Source organism: Balaenoptera borealis (assembly GCF_965194805.1).
Source record: "Balaenoptera borealis genome assembly, chromosome: 12".
Classification (NCBI taxonomy): domain Eukaryota; kingdom Metazoa; phylum Chordata; class Mammalia; order Artiodactyla; family Balaenopteridae; genus Balaenoptera; species Balaenoptera borealis.
This window is the reverse complement of record NC_138869.1, coordinates 54272409-54290572: the sequence shown is the minus strand read 5'-3', so window position 1 is coordinate 54290572 and position 18164 is coordinate 54272409. Positions and strand designations below refer to the sequence as shown.

The window sequence follows — 18164 nt, the reverse complement described above, 5'->3', positions numbered from 1 at the left end:
CCTAAAGAGACTTTTCCCCTGCTCCTAAGGCTAGGGCACCAAATTAGGTTGTTTCTGTAGCATCCTAGAAAGCAGCGTTTTGAGAAGAAGGCCACTGACACTGCAGCCTGTGTCCCGAAGGAACTCAGACCCTGGCTTATGGTCTGGAGGGCCACACGCCTCCTGCGGCAGCCGCTGTGCAGTGGGAAGGGGGGCCGAGGCACTGTCCGAGAGTGAGTAGCAGGTCTCACAGTGAACCGGTCTCTTTCCCTACTGTGTCACACTCCTGATGGGATGCCGCGACCCCGACGGCAGCAGGAAGCCGGCAGGCCTCAGTGACCTGTGCTAGGGAGACATTTGTGTCCTTTCCGCTGCCCACACGGCAGAGAAAACCGCTGATGGTCCTGCTGAAGACCGCCTGGCTGGGGCACCCTGCCTTCCGTGAGTAGGGCAGCATGTTAGAGCCCACACTCCCATCTGCCACCGGATTTCTGCACTGGGTGTATGTATGTGCATCTGTAATGTGTACGATATGCCTGTGTGATATCTACAGGAAATGGACAGTTTTTATACGCTATGACAAAAAGCACCATTCTTGCCAAGGATGAATACCAATCCCCACTAGAATACTCATGCTGACGCTGCTGGCATTTTGTCACCTTGAAGGGGTCATTTAATTCCTCCGTGTTGGGGGTAGCTGTATATTCTTTAGTTCATTTCATGGCTTAAAGTCTGTGGGAGAAGAAGCAGACACATATAGCAGCCAACCAGACTATGTCTTATTTTCAGCACTGTATCAGTTTGGGGAAGAATATATTTTGACCTCTGAATTGGCTTTACACTTTTACAGTAATGAGAGCACTAAAGGATTTCTAATTATTCGTTACTTTAAGACAAGCATTTGGCCATATTTTCTCTGACTGTTGGAAAATGGTATTATCTCTATCATTCTGGTGGTAACTGTGCTATCAATTTAGATACAGACTCTAGTAACGTGTTGTTTGAGTTCTTGAACCGTCTTTTTTTTCTTTTTCCTGCTCATGTTATCAAAGAGTTAATTTATAATCTTCTAGCTATTGGTCCAGAGGCTATAGCAAAGTTTTCCTTTTGGTTGCCACTGCCTTTAGAAGAAGAAAGATGCCAACATCTAATTATAATGATTTTTTTTTTAAATTTAGTTTAGTGCCACTGTTTGAGAGTTTTCTGAAGGATATTTCAGTCTTGTGTTAGGGTATAGTTCACATACAGGAATGCAGGTCCAGACGTGCGGGATCCCACTATGCTGTGAACTCTGGGTCTGTGTGAGGTGCTGAGAAAGTTGGATGAATATGTTAACTGGGCAACAGAATAAGATTTAGAACAAGCCTCAGGCTCCCCACTGACTCTTCCCCGCTACCTTCACTGATGCATGTCAACCCAAGGGAGAATCCACGTGACCTTTTCTTACTCTTTTTAAAACACTGTAGGGGAATTTGGGGATGCAGAAACCACCCTCCCCATCTTGGGGAGACCTAACTAGTGGCTTTTGTGACAACCCAGTGGCTTTGACTTGTCCCATGCCCCACATCACCAGGGAACTGCCACCCCAAGGCAAGTTAATGACACGTAATTAGAAGAAAGCATTCTAAGTCAGTATCTTGCTCAAAATAGCAGCAGTGCTTCAGGTGTCAAGGAAGTGAGTGGCAGCTAATGTGCCTGTGAGGGTGGGGAGCTGAGAAATGCAAAATGATACATGCACAGTATCTTCCCTGAGAGTGATGACATCAGTATACACATGTAGACCCTTGTGCTCCTAGTGTGGTGGCCACCACAGCTGACATCAGGCCTAAAATCCCCCTGTGGTTTCCACCTCTGCTGAATTTACTGAGTGTTTGGGAAGGCAGATCGTGTCCCCAGATCTCACTGAGAATCACCTCTGCCAATAAAATCCAAGGAACACAGCTTGGCGATGGCTCTGTGACGGTGGAAGGGGGCTCTGGGCCCTACAGCTGGGAAGCTTTTCGCTGAGCTTAGTGACACCATCAGCAACTTCCCAAAGGGACATACATAGAGGAGTTATTTGGGGGAACAGCTCCATGTCCGTGGACTGTCTCATAGAGGAAAGAGCCTCTTAAGCCTGTGTATTAACCAGTTTACCATAATGACATAAACATACTTACTAGTTTTGCCTTTATTTCCTAGCATGGATGATCCTATAGAACTTAACATGCTGTAACTAAACCAGCATGTTACAGAGGTAGATAACATTTAATTAATTATTCAAGTACAGAGGGTGGCTTAATAGAATACATTGAGAGCCTGGACTTTTGTCTCCCGACTCACATGGGCTTCCATGTTATTTTGCAGAGCTGGTCAGTAACAAACGGCAGAGCGCAGCTGAGACATTTGTGCACAAATCACACATTGGGAAGGAAAAAAACAGCATTCCTTTTACATCATGTCTCCAACTCCAAATTCCCTTTTCAGGTTGACTTAAAAGTGTGCTCTCTCTCTCTCTCTCTCTCTCTCTACATATATATGTATATAGCTTCATTCTTCGTTCTCCAAGATCTTGGACATGTCCTAAAAACAACAAAAATGAACTTGTAAAGTCCCATATACTTTCCTAAATGGGCATTTGGGAATGAATAAATCCTAATTTTGGTATTAGAATAATACTGGTTTCATAAAATCAATTAGGAAATGTTTCCTCCTCTTTTATTTTTTGGGTGAAATTGTGTAAAATTCATGCTAAATCTTCTTTAAATGTTTGGTAGAATTCTCCAGTGAAACTGTCTGGGCCTGGGGATTTGCAGAAGCAGAAATTTTTTTTTTTTTTTTACTTTTTATTTGAAGATAATGTGTGCAGCTTTTTAAATATGAATTCATTATGGTTATAAGACGATTCAGATTATCCATTTCATCTTTGCTGAGTGTTGGTAGTTTGTGGTCATTGAGGAATTGGCCCACTTCTTCTAAGTTGTTGAGTTTATGAGTATAAAGTTGTCAGTAGTATTCCTCTATTATCCTTTTAATAGCTACAGGATATGTTGTGATATCCTGTTCTAGCTTGATATTGGTAATTTTAAATTTTCTTTTATTTTCATAAATCTTGCTAGATTTATCAATTTTTATTGATCTTTTCAAAGAACTACCTCTTTGTTTCGCTGATTTTCTCTATTGTTTTATTGTTTCAATTTTATTGATTTCTCCTCTTTATTATTTTCTCCCTTCTGCTCATTTTAGTTTTATTTTGCTCTACTTTTTGTAGTTTTTTGAGGTAGGAAGTTAGATTATTGATTTAAGACCTTTTCTCTTTTCTAATGTAAGAATTTAGTGCTTTAAGTTTCCTTCTCAGCCCTGGTTTCGCTGTGTCCCACATATTTTTATATGCCATATTTTGATTCATTTGTATATATTTTTTTCTTTTATTTGAGATTTTTCTCTTTGACCTGTGGATTTTTTAGAGGTATGTTGTTTAATGTGCAAGTGTTTGGAGATTTTCCTGTTGTATTTCTGTTATTGATTCTAGGCTGATTCCATTATTGTCAGAAAACATACTCTGTATGATTTCAGTTCTTATAAAATTGTTGCAGTTGGTTTTAGGGCCCAGGATATGGTCTATCTTGGTGAATGTTCCTTTGAGCACTTGAAAAAAATGGGTATTCCGCTCTTGTTAGGTGGAATGTTCTATACATGTCAATCAAATCCTGTTAGTTTATTTTGCTGTTAAGATCATCTGTAATTTTGCTGATTTCCTGTTTACTCGTTCTGGCAGTTGCTGAGAGGTGGATATTCAGGACTCAAACTATAAGACTTCCTAAAGTCCTGAAATGAATCTCAAGACAAAGGTTGCCCCCGTATCCCTGAAGTGCAAAGATGAAGGGGAGACAGACTGTAGCTATTTGGAGCATGTTGGTTCCTTTCCCAAATAAACAGGAAATGCTTCATTCCCTAAAAGAAGCTAGAAACGATCCGTAGAAGCAGTCTGGAAGGTAAAAGCCCTCTGACCAGTGAAGTTTGGGCAAGGTCTTCCTATAAGCTGCTCTCCACGTCTCTCACATGCCAGGCTTTCAGCCCTGTTGCTTAATGGCAGTAATACTACTTTAGGTTTGGGTAGAAAAATCATGTAGGTGACTGTTTACGACAGACAGTCCAACAGTTCTGCTTTCCTAATAGAGCAGATGTTTCTGTATCCTTGAATATAATGAAAATAGAACAACAGGAAGAGAACATGGATGGCTTCAGAGCAGAGCAGGAAGGGGGAAAAACATGAAACTTGCGTGAGCCTTAGATATATAGAGTATAACTGCAGTAGATCATTTGATGTGGATTCTGAAAACTGGGGGGATGCCTCTCACCTCTGCTTTTCTAAAATCCCATTCCTCTCCCACCTTCCCCCACTCCCAACCATCTGCCGAATGATTCATTTTTGGTAAAAACCAATTTCATAGAGCGTTTTCCATGACAATGTTTTACTTTTCAAATCATAGTTTAAAAGGAAGCCATGAAAAGGAAATCTTAAAAATGCATCGTATTGCAAAACTCCATGCAGCTTTTGTGGGGTTCTGCACACCTATTTACTTCTGCTCTGCTCAGTTCTCTGGATTGGGTCCATGAGGCTCCAACCTGCCTGGTGATGGTAGAGTTGGAATCTCTTGCAGGAGGCAGTGGTGGAGGTCTTCAGAAGTTTTTGAACTTTACTCACTCTTTTCACTTGTATTTAAGATGAACCTCACTTGGACTTTCTCTTACGCTCTGCTCATCAGCCATCATGATATTTAAATAGTGGAAATAGAAATGGAAGGTAAACACTCAGTTTTGCTACATGAGGAAAGTGAGGAAGGTCAGCCTCCTACCCGATGTGGAGTCTTTCTCGTCAGAGCCAGAAAGGGGGCTTCTGCTACTTCAGTCTTTACAGATTTAGTAACAGATGCAGCTCTCAGACACTCAGCAGGGTTATTCAGGCTGACTGAGTCTGACTTGTGAGATTTTGCCCTTGGCTATACGAACTCAGAACCAACTAGCACGTGCAGGTGGTAAGGAGGGCACATGAACAGGAGTAAAAATAACATCCAGATAACTCGGAGAAGTGGTATCACCCCTCCCCATTCATAGGAGAAAAACTGGAGCTTCCCCACCTCTTAGGGCATCATCTCTCCCTGCCCTGATAGAGAAGCTGGAAATAAACCTTGCAGCAGGCCTCCTAGTGTCCAGTTAATCAGAGTGAAGAATGATGGATACAGATAAAGAAGGTTACAATTTATTTAAAATATATGTAAATAAAAGGCATACAAGAAGAATGGTGAGGGAAGAGGAAACCAGGTGAGGGAGTAGAGATCCTGTTTGTTTTATTTTGCTAACTAATGACAGGATAACAGTAGAATCCAGGAATCTGTTGGGGACACTCTGACCTTGGGGGTATAGATTTCATTGATCTAAACCTCTATTCTATCTAGGAAGAAAACCATTTATATGTAGAAAGTTCTTCAGTGAAGAAGGTAGAGTTCAAGGGGGTCAGCCTGTCAGAAATACAAATGATATAATAGGCCATTAGATTTTTCTGTTCTCCTCCAGAACAAAAATCCAAAATATCTTCTAATCTTTAGGTAGAGCAATTCAACTCCCTGTAGCTCCTTCCACACACAAATCAACTCTAGGTCTCTGAAGATTCCTTAACTAGATTTTGTAAATGCAATGTCTGCCCCCACATCTGTTGTGGATATTTGGGGGAGGGTGACTGTAGCCAGTGTGCCTCAAACTTTCAGGTGTACACGTAGCACCTGGGATCCTGTTCACGTGTGTATTTTGATGCAGTAGTTCTGGGTGACTCCTGAGATTCTGCATTTCAAGCACACTCCCAGGTGATGCTGATATTACTGCTGTACTATCTTGAGAGCAATGTAGTAGATGGTACATTTTTAACCACGGCTATCTTGTAGACCAGCTACTGACAAGAGAAAGGGCCTACCGAGATTCACTCTTTGATTCAACATTATTTATATCTCAGGCATAAATCTAATCCTTCATGGTCAGCATATATGATCTTATGAATTATAGCTAGTGAGTATTTAGAATAAACAGGTTAAAGCTTACAAATGCAAATCTTGAGATAGAAAATAAATAGAGCATGATTCTACCTCATAGCAGGTACTCATAGGTGCTGAAAGAATGAATGATATGTGTGCCTATTTTATGTTCACGTGTACAGGGAGCGTGTGCTTGTGAGTGAGAGAGCGGAGAATGTGGGAACATTTAAAACGTTAAATGAAAACCTGTCAGCCCTCGAATTTAAATATCAAAAAGAGCAAATTAATTAAATGTTATGAAATCAAGTAAAAGACAGCCTAACCAACCAATCCATGTTAACAAACGAATATACACATTTTTTTCAAAGTTCAAACACCCAAGGACTATGTCACAGATCCACGTACAGGGATATAGTATGTTTGGATTTTCATATGCTTAGCAATTTGGGAATTTCTATACATTTAAAGTAATGAGGGGCTTCCCTGGTGGTGCAGTGGTTAAGAATCCGCCTGCCAATGCAGGGGACGCAGGTTCGAGCCCTGGTCCGGGAAGATCCCACATGCCACGGAGCAACTAAGCCCGTGTGCCACAACTACTGAGCCTGCGCTCTAGAGCCTCGAGCCACAACTACTGAGCCTGTGTGCCACAACTACTGAAGCCCGCACGCCTAGAGCCTGTGCTCTGGAACAAGAGAAGCCACCGCAATGAGAAGTGCGCACACTGCAAAGAAGAGTAGCACCCGCTCACTGCAACTAGAGGAAGACCCAACGCAGCCAAAAAAATTAATAGAAAGTAATGATACTCCCATCAAAACTCATTTTAAGTGACGAGTTTTTTTGTTTGGTTGGTTGGTTTTCTTTTTTTTTTTTTTTTTGGCTGCGTTGGGTCTTTGTTGCTACGCAGGGGCTTTCTCTAGTTGTGGTGAGCGGGGGCTACTCTTCGTTGCGGTGCGCGGGCTTCTCATTGCTGTGGCTTCTCTTGTTGCGGAGCTCGGGCCCTAGCTTTCCTTTAATCATTTTAGTTGCCTTCTGAATGCACAACGATGAAATGGATTGGGTGGCATTCCTGGCAGGAAGATAGAATTATCTGTGACCCGTGTATATTTGAAAATAGACAAAAGCCTCTGTTCCTGATAGGAAAAGCAACGTCTTAGCTTTTTATTTCTTTTAGGAGTAATATTTTTTGTTGCAATAGAATATTGTTCATATTAACAGCTCTTAGTGAGAAAGAGGATTGCTGCCTCTTTACTGTTGCTCTGAAACACATTTGGGATGGGGCAGAATGTACCTTAATGGAGTCTATAAATTTATCTAATCAGTGCAGTTGAGTAAACTTGACAGTGAATTCTGTATTTTTAGCCTGACTTATTAAGCAGTCATTGTCAATGTAATTGAGAGGGATTTTATCTTCAAAAACCTTTTCTCTGTCTTTGTTCGTAGGATGATATTCTTCACCTTGACTTCTTTCCCTCTTAGGATTGGCTCAGATGAGGAAAGGGAGCATCAGAGATCAGAGATAAAGAATGTGGTCCACCAGTGTGACCAATAAGAGATGTTCATTTAGAGACAGTGGGATCTTCTCTTTCTATCTTAAATTGCCTTCCCAAATTTGATGATTTTTTTAAAAAGAACTATTTGCCTAATTACCCTACATATAATTTCCATACATTTTAATATTTTAAATCCCATTAATCTCTATTTTTTTTAGTTTGAGAAAGAATATATAACTGATAATCACTCAGAGAAGCAATGCAAAATTTTTTACACTTGACAACTCTAAGGAAGTGATTGCACTTTGGATGTCTGCATTATTATGTTCCTAAAAGCAGAGGGGGTAAATTATCAAAGAGTTACAGGAGGATTTAATTGTCTGATTTCTGTTAACATCAGTGGAAGTCACATGGATAAATCCTTGAGGAACACGCTGTCCTGAAAATATTGGTCTGGAAAAGGTTTCTATGGAAATGTTCATGTGTTGCTTTCATTAATTGGTCTAATTACTCCATTTACAGAAATGGGAATGAGAAGTACTAAGCTGGGATTATGAGAAAGGTTAACACTGTTAGGAGCAATAATAGGAATTATGCTATTTTTAGGTCTGAAAATCTTACAGGTTCCCAAAACAATATAGATGGCCGGGTCCCTCTGTCCCCTAGGAGGTTATGGTAAAAGAATTTATTCAACGTGTTTGAAATAGTTACTTTAACACTTTGCATCTTATGTACCTTTGGTGTTAACATACTCATTTGTTATGCAGTTAAGCACTACGGGATGGTTAGGATTTCTGCTTTTCTGTGAAGATAGGAAGTAAGACAGATCATAGCATTATCTGTTTTCTTTTTTCTTTTTTTTAAAATCCGTTTCCTTTGTCTTACGCAACAGAAAGTGGAAAGCGTAGCTTGTAAGGTGGCAAGAAAAGCATACAAATACATGTGTTTTTGAAAACTCTTAACATCTTTCCTAAGAGAGATATAGTTGTCCTAAGAGAGAATCTGAATGCATTAGAAAAATCCAAAGAACCCAAACTACTTGTTCCAAGGTTTCAGTTACCTGATGGTTTAACCAAAGTAAATTAAGAGAAGTTAGGATGTTTTGTGCCATGTGTAGTCTTGACCCTCCCTTCTTGTGTTCTGCTCTTTTTATGTCTTGTGAATTTGTTGCCAACAATTTCTGCTGTCAGCTGTCACCTAGATCTATGAATGACCTCATTTTTCAGCCCCACTTTTCTTTAGAAACATTTTTTTAATTCGTCAAGGTCTCTATTTCCTCCCCATCCCCAAATCTGTTTTCTTATTTTATTTTCTATCTTTAATTCTTAACTCTACACAGTCTCCCTCCCTCTCTCTCTCCCTCTCTCGTTTGTTTTCCTTTTTCTTTCTCCTTATATTAAATAAGATTTTCACTCCAAACTCTGGGTGCTTGGTGCCTTTCATCTCATGTGTTCATTGTCTGCATTTTCCCCTTTATTTTATTTTTTTTTAAAGTCTTCATTTAACTTGTTACAATATTGCTTCTGCTTTTATATTTTGGTTTTTTGGCCACCAGGCATATGGGATCTTACTTCCTCCACCAGGGATTGAACCTGCAACCCCCTGCATTGGGAGGCGAAGTCTTAACCACTGACCGCCAGGGAAGTCCCTTCCCCTTTATTTTAATTTATCAATCTCATTTCTTTCCACCCTACACATCCCTTTCCATTAAGAGATAGGACACTGCATTCTTTCAGAGACATTCAGAATCTAGCATTCAAATGATTAAGAAGAATGTTCTAGATTTTCCCAACCTTCTGGAAGCAGAGCATGGAAAGTACTAGGCTAATTTTTGTCCCCGTTGCTGTCCCTAAAGCCAGCATCAAGTTAGCCCTCAGGGTTTGACTCCACTTAGAAATCTGTGGTGATAAAACAGTGAAGAGCATCTTGAATTATGTTATTTTTATCTTGCTTCCCAGATTCCAAGCTGCCATGGTATCTACAGAAAAAATGATTAGGCTGGTATTTAAATTTGTCATTTCCAAGGGGTCTACTATTGCTTAAAATTATTGATTTTTTTTTTCTAACTTTGAATTGAAAACAGTGTGCAGATCACTAAATTCAAAGGACACTACCTCCAAGTAAGTAGCCGTGAAATATGTTCCTTTCTTTTTTCCACTGTCTTCAGATGTGACCATTTTCTGTAGGGACACCACTATCAATTCAGCCAAGCCAATCAGCATGGATGTACTTTATTCACGACATCCTAGTTTGCCCCTTCCCTGGACCAGCAGTGCAAGAACAAATTTTAATCACCCCCCTCCAGCTCTGAAATGCCACTGGCCCTTCTGTCCAAACGATGGCACATGAACATGATAGTTCTGGGTCCAGACAGCAACCCAGGAAGGCTGTGGGATTGTAGGAGCCTCGAAAGTTAATATAATTCTCAAAGAAGCACAGTGGCTCCCATACCCTCTTTAAAGCAGGTGGGGGTCGCATGCTTACATGTAGGGTCACTAGTTCAGTTGTTACAGCCCGATTCCACGGCAGAGGCATTTTTGCACAGCTGTTCATTGGAAGAGCAACGTGCAATAGGCTTCACACTCATGCTCTTGTCCAGATCCCTGAAGAGGCCACAGCCCCACTGCGTGGTTTCATCCAGGTGCACTTCACAGTTGTCAGCCCATCTTCCCTGGCTGTAGCCCAGATTTTGATGCCCTTCCAGGACCGCCACCAATCCCTAATTGCCCGCTGACATCTTCTCCCTGATTCCCACACCATTTCCTTGAAGGCATCTAGAGACTCATTAAAATTGCATTTTTAACGTCTTCTCAGATGCTCTTACTCTGTCATTTTTTGTTTTTGTTTTTGAAGTAGGTCCAACACCATTGCACTTTTTATGAGCCATTGTGGGTCATAACTGTTTGAGAATAAAAAATAAATGGCAGAAAGAGGAGTTAGAATAGAGCCCCCAAAATGCAAGATACTGCAGTGGAGTACACATTTCGAGAGATTGTAAGAATACGCAGTAGGATATGTCAAACTAGCTCCAAGTGGGTTTGTGCGCATTTCTTTCCCAAGGAAAACAGTTTATAGATAAATATCAGTCTAAGTACTCATCTTTGCATGGATGGTGTTAACCAGACTGTGTGGCATTACATGATAGAGGTCAGAGGGCTTGAGACACTCTTTAGTGAATTCTGATGAACACCTTGATTTCCCCAGTTGAGACCAACCAGATCTATCTTGGAGGAAAGGCTCAGTTTTTACTGGGGAGATGAGTCAAAGAGAACAATCCAAGGACCCAAAAAAAGAGAGTAAAGCTCCTGCCTAGCTGAAAATTGTGGCAATTTTCAGTCCTAACATAGTAATTTTTGTCATTTTATTTAGAATATGAAACTTTTTATAAATTGTGAAAACAACACAGTACTTACAGGGAAGGAATTTTTTTTTAAATATAAATTTATTTATTTTTGGCTGCGTTGGGTCTTTGTTGCTGCGTGCGGGCTTTCTCTAGTTGCGGTGAGCAGGGGCTACTCTTTGTTGCAGTGCACAGGCTTCTCATTGCTGTGGCTTCTCGTTGCAGAGCACGGGCTCTAGGCGCATGGGCTTCAGTAGTTGTGTCGCATGGGCTTAGTTGCTCCGCGGCATGTGGGATGTTCCCAGACCAGAGCTCGAACCCATGTCTCCTGCATTGGCAGGTGGATTCTTAACCACTGCGCCACCAGGGAAGCCAGGAATTTTTTGAAAGACACAAAAACTCCATGCTAACAGAACAATGATTTTTTTGCCTTTTTTTTTTCTGCGTTTGAGCTTATATATATGCATGTTACAGGCACATAATCATAGATCATGCCACTTTCTTATTAATACGTTTTTATTTATTGAAAACACATTATTTTATACATGCATGTAAACTGATTCTCATAACAGTTCTGCAACACTATATTTCTATGCAAAACTGTATTTGCAGGTGACATGCATGTTTAAATAAAAAAATTCAAGACAGTCTACAAAACAGCTACTAGAACTAATAAGTGAGTTTAACAATGTTGCAGAATACAAGGACACAATATAGGAATTAATTGTATTTGTATATACTGGCAACAAACAGATGGAAAATTTTAAAATGTAATTGTAATCATATGTGGCATAATTTTAATAGCAATAATGAATCACCCTGCTCCCAACCTTGTAGGTCCAACCTTGCCTCAGTCATCCAGGACTACTCAGGAGAACCCCAAACACTCGGAAATATCTCGCACAGTAACAGCAGTTTACAACATGGAATGTTTCCCAGAGCAGCCCTTGCACTCCTGGTTTCCTGTTTAATAAGAAAGTATATGTGGTGGTGGAACAAAAGCTTTCAAATCTCTCATTTATCTATCTTCTTTAACGTCCATATCCCAGGACTATTTCATAACAGACTGTTGTTATTGGCTTCGCTTGTTCTCTCCCCAAACAGGGAGGACTCCACAGAAAGTTCAGGGTATTTCTCTGCCTTCTGTCAAGCACTCATGTCTTTTTAATTTCCCATTGTTAAAGCGACAGAATTCAAGGAGCTCATACTCTCTGGGTTGGAGTCTACCTCAAGAGTCTCTGGGAATGTGCCACACAGAGGAGAAGGTTTCCTTGGCAACAGGAATGTGGGGGAAAAAACATGGAAACATTTGCTCCCTCCCTCCTTCCCTGGGGCTCCTCAGCACTGCTGTTTGTCAGGCATAAAAACTACACTTGTCCTCGCTGTCAATTCATTTAGCCATTGACCCCACTACCAACCACTTGCTCTATTTTCCCATTCATGAAAATAGTTCATCTGTGAAATGGACACTGTTTCATTATTGCCTTTAGCTGGTCTTTTCTAGACATCCAAATAGAGAAAGGGAAATTGGGTTTTAAGAAGTGTGTGTGTGTACGAATGTGATTGTCCAAATAAACTGAATTTAAATGACTGGTAGCACTTATTTTTACATTTATTTTCAGTTCTGAAATTTGCATAATAGGCATTTTCCAAACTCTGGCAGGATGTAATGGCATATTTGGTGACTAGTGTGAAAATTAATGTATTAATTTGGCAGAACTTATGACATACTTTCTAGGTATGCTTCTAAATAAGCCCCCAAGAGCTCAAAATGTTTTTCTCCCCCTCTTAAAAATGGCAAGACAAATATAGGCATGTGAATTTATAGATAGGTGAATCTAGGAAGTCCGATTCCAGGGACATCATTCAGCAAGTATGGGAATCAGCTGATGTGATTTTCAGTCCTAAGCTCTCACTATGCCCCAGGAAATCAATAAACCTGTATCAGTCTGGATCCAAAACTCAACCACTTCCTAACCCACTTCATCCCTCTTATCTGTATTTTTTCCTTCCTCAGAACAATGATAGAGAATATGCATATATAGTTGTTGATTTCTAAATTATTCTGCTGCTGAGTTTGTCAGCTATTGAAGGATATTTAGTGTGCTGTAGGCTTTTGCTTCTTTTTCCGGGTAATTGAACCACCTGTTCAACTTGGAACTTAAGGAATTTAAGAGTTTGCCAAGAGATTTAGTGTGTCTTATTCAGACACAAGTCTTCAGCGCAAGTAGCAAAAATAAGAGGGTTAGTATGTGTGTGTGTGTGCGTGCGTGTGTGTGTGTGTGTGTGTGTGTGTGATAAAGAACTGGCATTTATTTCTCACCCCTCTGGAGGCTGGAAGTCCAAGGTCAGGTTGTTGGCAGGTTGGTTTCTTCTGAAGCCTCTCTCCTTGACTTGCAGAAATCTGTCCATTCTTTCTAAAGTGAAGAATTGAAAAAATATATTAAGTGCAGAAAATCAGTGTGTTTTGCCAAAGAGTTCTTATAATGCTGTCAACAAGCACTAGCACGTTAGATTGTTTCACCCACCACTGGCTAAAATTTACCAGAACAAAAACAGCGATTCTGTGTTGCTTCCCATTTTGAGTTACTCTAATGTTGCAGGAACTACCTTATACCTTCAGGACCTAGATGACATATACTAAACATCACATTGTACCTGTGTGTGTTTATAAATGGAGATTTAAAACCTAAAAGGGCATGCCAGGTTTATTCAAGAGGCTGTGAAACAGAGAGTAAAAAGACACCAAAAGCTTTCTCTCTTTCTCCGCCCTTTGTTGTTGTTTGTTGTTGGTTGGTGGTGACAGCAACTGACTATAAATTATGTGAGTCAGTAATTCCAGCTCTCAGCATCCCGCAAGCTCTCTTCCTGTTCCAGCTCACACTGGTGGCCCTGAGGGTCCGCAGGATTGTCGGGAAGACCGGCTACTTGAATCCTGTAAATTTGCCTGGTGGTGACAGCCAGCACTTGTACAACGACACCTGCCATCTGGCTCTTTCTGCTAGATTTGCAGCAGAAACCTCTGTAGGGTGGAGGGGATGTGAGAGTCTCCAGGCAAACCAGAACCTCTGTGAAATCACTGCAGATGGCTTTATTTTGGGAACTAACAGGCGTGGAAGTCGAAGCAGGAAGTAGAAAAATAAATCAGCTGGGAGTTTGATGTCTGCTGGTCTTCAGGGGGCTTGAGATAAATTTCATTGATTTATTAGGACAATATTATGTACCTGGAAAAATTTGGAAGCAATTTGAAACTTTAAAGACCCCATCACGGAACTGTGGCTACTATACTCTTCTTCAGGAAAGGTGGTGATGTGATAGAAATTTGCCATTGGAAAAATGCACTTTCATCACTCCTAAATCACTGTTTCTCAAGAGATGTCCCGCCTGCATTAGGATGGGGAGGGGAGCTTATAAAAAATGCAGATAACTGGATTTTCCTGAATTGTTGACGGCTAGGCACCACCTCTCCCCAAGGAGTACTCTCTTTTTGTAGGGAAGGTGCAATTTCTTCAGTCTCTTTAAAAGCTTTTTTTGATTTTAGCTAAGTGCAACTGATTCTAATGCTCAGACAGATCAGCTTTTCCAAACTGCATTCTCAAGCAATTAATGTGCCATTAATCTTTTTTTTTTCTTAACATCTTTATTGGAGTATAATTGCTTTACAATGCTGTGTTAGTTTCTGCTGTATAACAAAGTGAATCAGCTATATGTACACATATATCCCCATATCCCCTCCCTCTTGCGTCTCCCTCCCACCCTCCCTATCCCACCCCTCTAGGTGGTCACAAAGCACCGAGCTGATCTCCCTGTGTGATGCAGCTGCTTCCCACTAGCTATTTTACATTTGGTAGTATATATATGTCAATGCTACTCTCTCACTTCGTCCCAGCTTACCCTTCCGCCTCCCTGTGTCCCCAAGTCCATTCTCTACGTCTGCGTCTTTATTCCTGTCCTGCCTCTAGGCTCGTCAGAACCTTTTTTTTTTTTTTAGATTCCATATGTATGTGTTAGCATACGGTATTTGTTTTTCTCTTCCTGACTTACTTCACTCTGTATGACAGACTCTAGGTCCATCCACTTCACTACAAATAACTCAATTTCGTTTCTTTTTATGTCTGAGTAATATTCCACTGTATATATGTGCCTCATCTTCTTTATCCATTCATCTGTTGCTGGGCACTTAGGTTGCTTCCATGTCCTTGTGCCATTAATCTTTAAGAACCACTGCCCTAAAACTAATCTACTTTGAGAATTCCTCTGATGTTTATTTCCTTCTCTATGTTCTAAAGAATCCTTATGGGCAGGAATACCATCGGGTTCAAATTGGTGGCAAATTTCCATCCACATCTCCAAGGATGTCTTTGTTGTCAAGAACACTGTCTGATGCAGCTAATGGTTGCTTTCTCTGTATTTCGGGATGTGTTCGGAGGTGATTAAGACGAAGAGGTGGCAGAGTGGTTAGGGTAGGCAAGGTACATGAAAAATGTGACCAGCATTTTTTGACTGCTTATAAGGCAAAGCTACTTATAAACTACTCACATGACCTCTGTGCCTTCATGGGTGTTTCTTCTCTATATAGTAACAGGCTACAGTTATACAGTCACCGCTCACAGGAGCCCAGGGACTTTCTATTGGAGAATACCCCTCCTGTACCACCTCCTCCTTCTCTCTGTGCCTTGATGCCCATGGAGCTGTGCCATCGAGTCTGTCAGCAAAGTTGGCGTTCTAGTCTGTTTCTAAAGAGCATATTTTAATCTTCTCTGAGGGAAAACTAATCTGAGTGGAATTAAGAACCAATGTGATTTTTTTATTATTAAATGGTGGAAAGTGGGAGCTAAAATATCGTGGATTTCCAGTATGTGGAGACCGGAAAGATTAGCACTACTGCTAATCAGTAGTGCTGACACTACCAACATCACCAGTGATGTTAATGACCAAAAAGTTTGTTCGGGTGTATCATGAGTTCTGTTTGTACAGGTTTAATTTCCAGGTGGTTTTGTAATCAGGCATTTATTTATTCAGCAAATGTTTATTGAGCCCCTAATAGGACCAGGCAGGAATCCAGTGATATCTGGAGACACAGACCTGGTGTCATCTCACACTGAGGCCATTTGCACCACCCACCCACGAATCTTCTCAAATCTGTTGTGATTTTACAACATGTTTAAATAACAAAGAGCTTCTTCCAAACACAGAGCCCTCAACATCAAAATCAAAAACTATGATACCTGCACACACACAGAGACACACTCACATACCACACATACACGCATATGGAATATATCATTATTCTTACACATAAATTCTTACACATAAATTTTTTTCCAAAAATCAGTTGTTATTCCTTCACATATATTTTAAACTAAAATTACAGAGAATCAACTAGATGCCAGTATAAAATAAAAATTAAAATAAATGAATAAATAAAATTACAGAGATACTCTGTCATGGAAAATATTCTTATTTGTGTTGATAGCCAAGGTAGACTATACTTTGAACACTGTAAAAAATGATATTTGTGATGCTAATAAGGAGATGCTGATACTATTTCTCAGTGTTTACTTATTTACCCTTTCACATTCAGTGTTGGCAACAGGCACTGCCTATGTGCACATATGTGATACTATTCACATGTGACACACAGGTGTGATACTATTCAGTTATTAGTATATTTGAACCCTCAGTCTGAGACTTTCAGCTCCTCATATGTGTTCTCTCATCATAATATCTACTTACTTCTGATAAATAGTAGATTCATGAAGGCTGAAGGGCTGGGGAAAGAAAGCATCCTTGACCTCTTACTGCCAGTTGAGACCAATCGTGTCAATATAAACCTCACATAGCAGGCACACAATCAGTATTTTTTGAATGAATGAACAGATGGCAACATTTTCTAAAACAATAAGACCAAATGGTGAAGATGGTTCTAAGTGTCTAATTTAACCCCAATTTAAAGACCTGCATATGTTGAGGTTTTGTGAAGTCTTAATTCAGCATTGTATTGATGGCCAGAAGTTCAGAACCAGAACTGGCCTCTGGAGCCAAGAAAACTATAAAGCAGCATCATTTCCCAGGATCACTTGGTTCTAGTGGGGAGGGGTCATTTCCCCTCTGTCCCTCAAGGACTTCTTTTACTAAATGTTATAGATTCTAATGCTTAGACAGACCAGGTTCTCTGAAATATCTTTGAAATAACCACTGGAGAAGTGAATCAGAGGCCTCAGTAGCAGACACAAATATAGAGCCAAACAGTTAGATGTGGTAGAGAAAAACCCCAGGGACGTAGTTGTAAGGTTAGTGGTGCTGCATGTCTTTTTAAGGCTGTGATTACACAGCTAGGGGTGGGGAAACCTATCAAAATTTCTCTAATATAATTAACTGACATCCTTTGGTTGTATTAACATCCCGGTGATTCTGATTGACTTCTCCCACTTGCATCATTCCCGCCCCTTGTAACCAGGACCTTAGTGGAAGGTGGGATGCTGGCATAGCCTCAAGACAACTCATGAGAGAGTCAGCACCATAGTGTGACTTGAAATCCCGTGGAGGAGATCCTGCCCCGCACTGCTGGTCGTACATCTGATAAAGTTCTTTAAAAGTCTTGATGTACGTGTGGCGTCCACCTGCCTCTCATTGACATGCCACGTGAAGGGTGAGGAGGTGGGTAATGGTTGCCTCCCCCCCATGCTTTTCCATCTGTGAAGGAAGAGAGCTGTTTCCTAATCCCATGGAACCATGTGGAGCTCGTCCAGTCACCAAAATGGTAACCCAGCAGTTCTAACTTGGCAATCACAAGTCCTTTAGGGATCACCCTAAAATCTAATACATTTTACAGAAGTGAAGATAGCATATTGATCTTGAGTTTGAAGTCATAACTGACATCAGTGGCAATATAGAGGCCTAGGTAGGGGCAACCCCCAGTCCAAGTATAGAAATCATGTGCTGAGTGGTATCCTTTCCAAATCTCTCATCACCTTCTAATATTTGTGGAAACATGCAGAAATCGTTCATCAACAGTAAAATTTTGTGAATGACTATTGTGTAGTCCGAATAGGATTTTCAGAAGGGGTTAAATTGCTACAGATGACTAAAATAAAAAGATACATTTTTTTAAAAATTAACTTGTTTTAGGCAATTAAATGTTAGTGTCTATTCTTGTCCCATGAAAGACTATGGTGAATCTTTTAACCTTTATTGGTAAGCTAAAAAAAATAAGGTTGATGAAAAAGAATAGTTTCAGTTCCTGTGAAACCTCTTAGGCATACTTGTCAAGAAAAATTAGAGCTGTTTTACATGCATACTTTTGCATGATAAATAAGAGCATTTTTAGGAATATTTATTTTTAAT

The 18164-nt window shown here is 40.4% G+C and overlaps 2 protein-coding genes across 29 annotated transcripts in view; one reads left to right on the top strand and one right to left on the bottom strand.

Annotated features, from left to right (window-relative positions):
* LOC309608524 (uncharacterized protein) overlaps positions 1-18164 on the bottom strand; it is a 191459-nt gene that overhangs the window by 32835 nt on the left and 140460 nt on the right. The window contains exons 2-3 of one of the 3 annotated variants that reach the window (XM_082348813.1): positions 13141-13234; positions 6707-11780 (exon numbers count right to left, since the gene is read on the bottom strand). In XM_082348813.1, coding sequence (XP_082204939.1) covers positions 11682-11780; positions 13141-13234 — 193 coding nt within the window. In that variant the 3' untranslated portion in view covers positions 6707-11681. Of the gene's footprint in view, positions 1-6706; positions 11781-13140; positions 13235-18164 lie in introns of those variants that run through there. The other 2 variants (XM_082348812.1, XM_082348811.1) reach the window with 2 other exon arrangements.
* ARPP21 (cAMP regulated phosphoprotein 21) overlaps positions 1-18164 on the top strand; it is a 166458-nt gene that overhangs the window by 113212 nt on the left and 35082 nt on the right. The window lies entirely within an intron of this gene.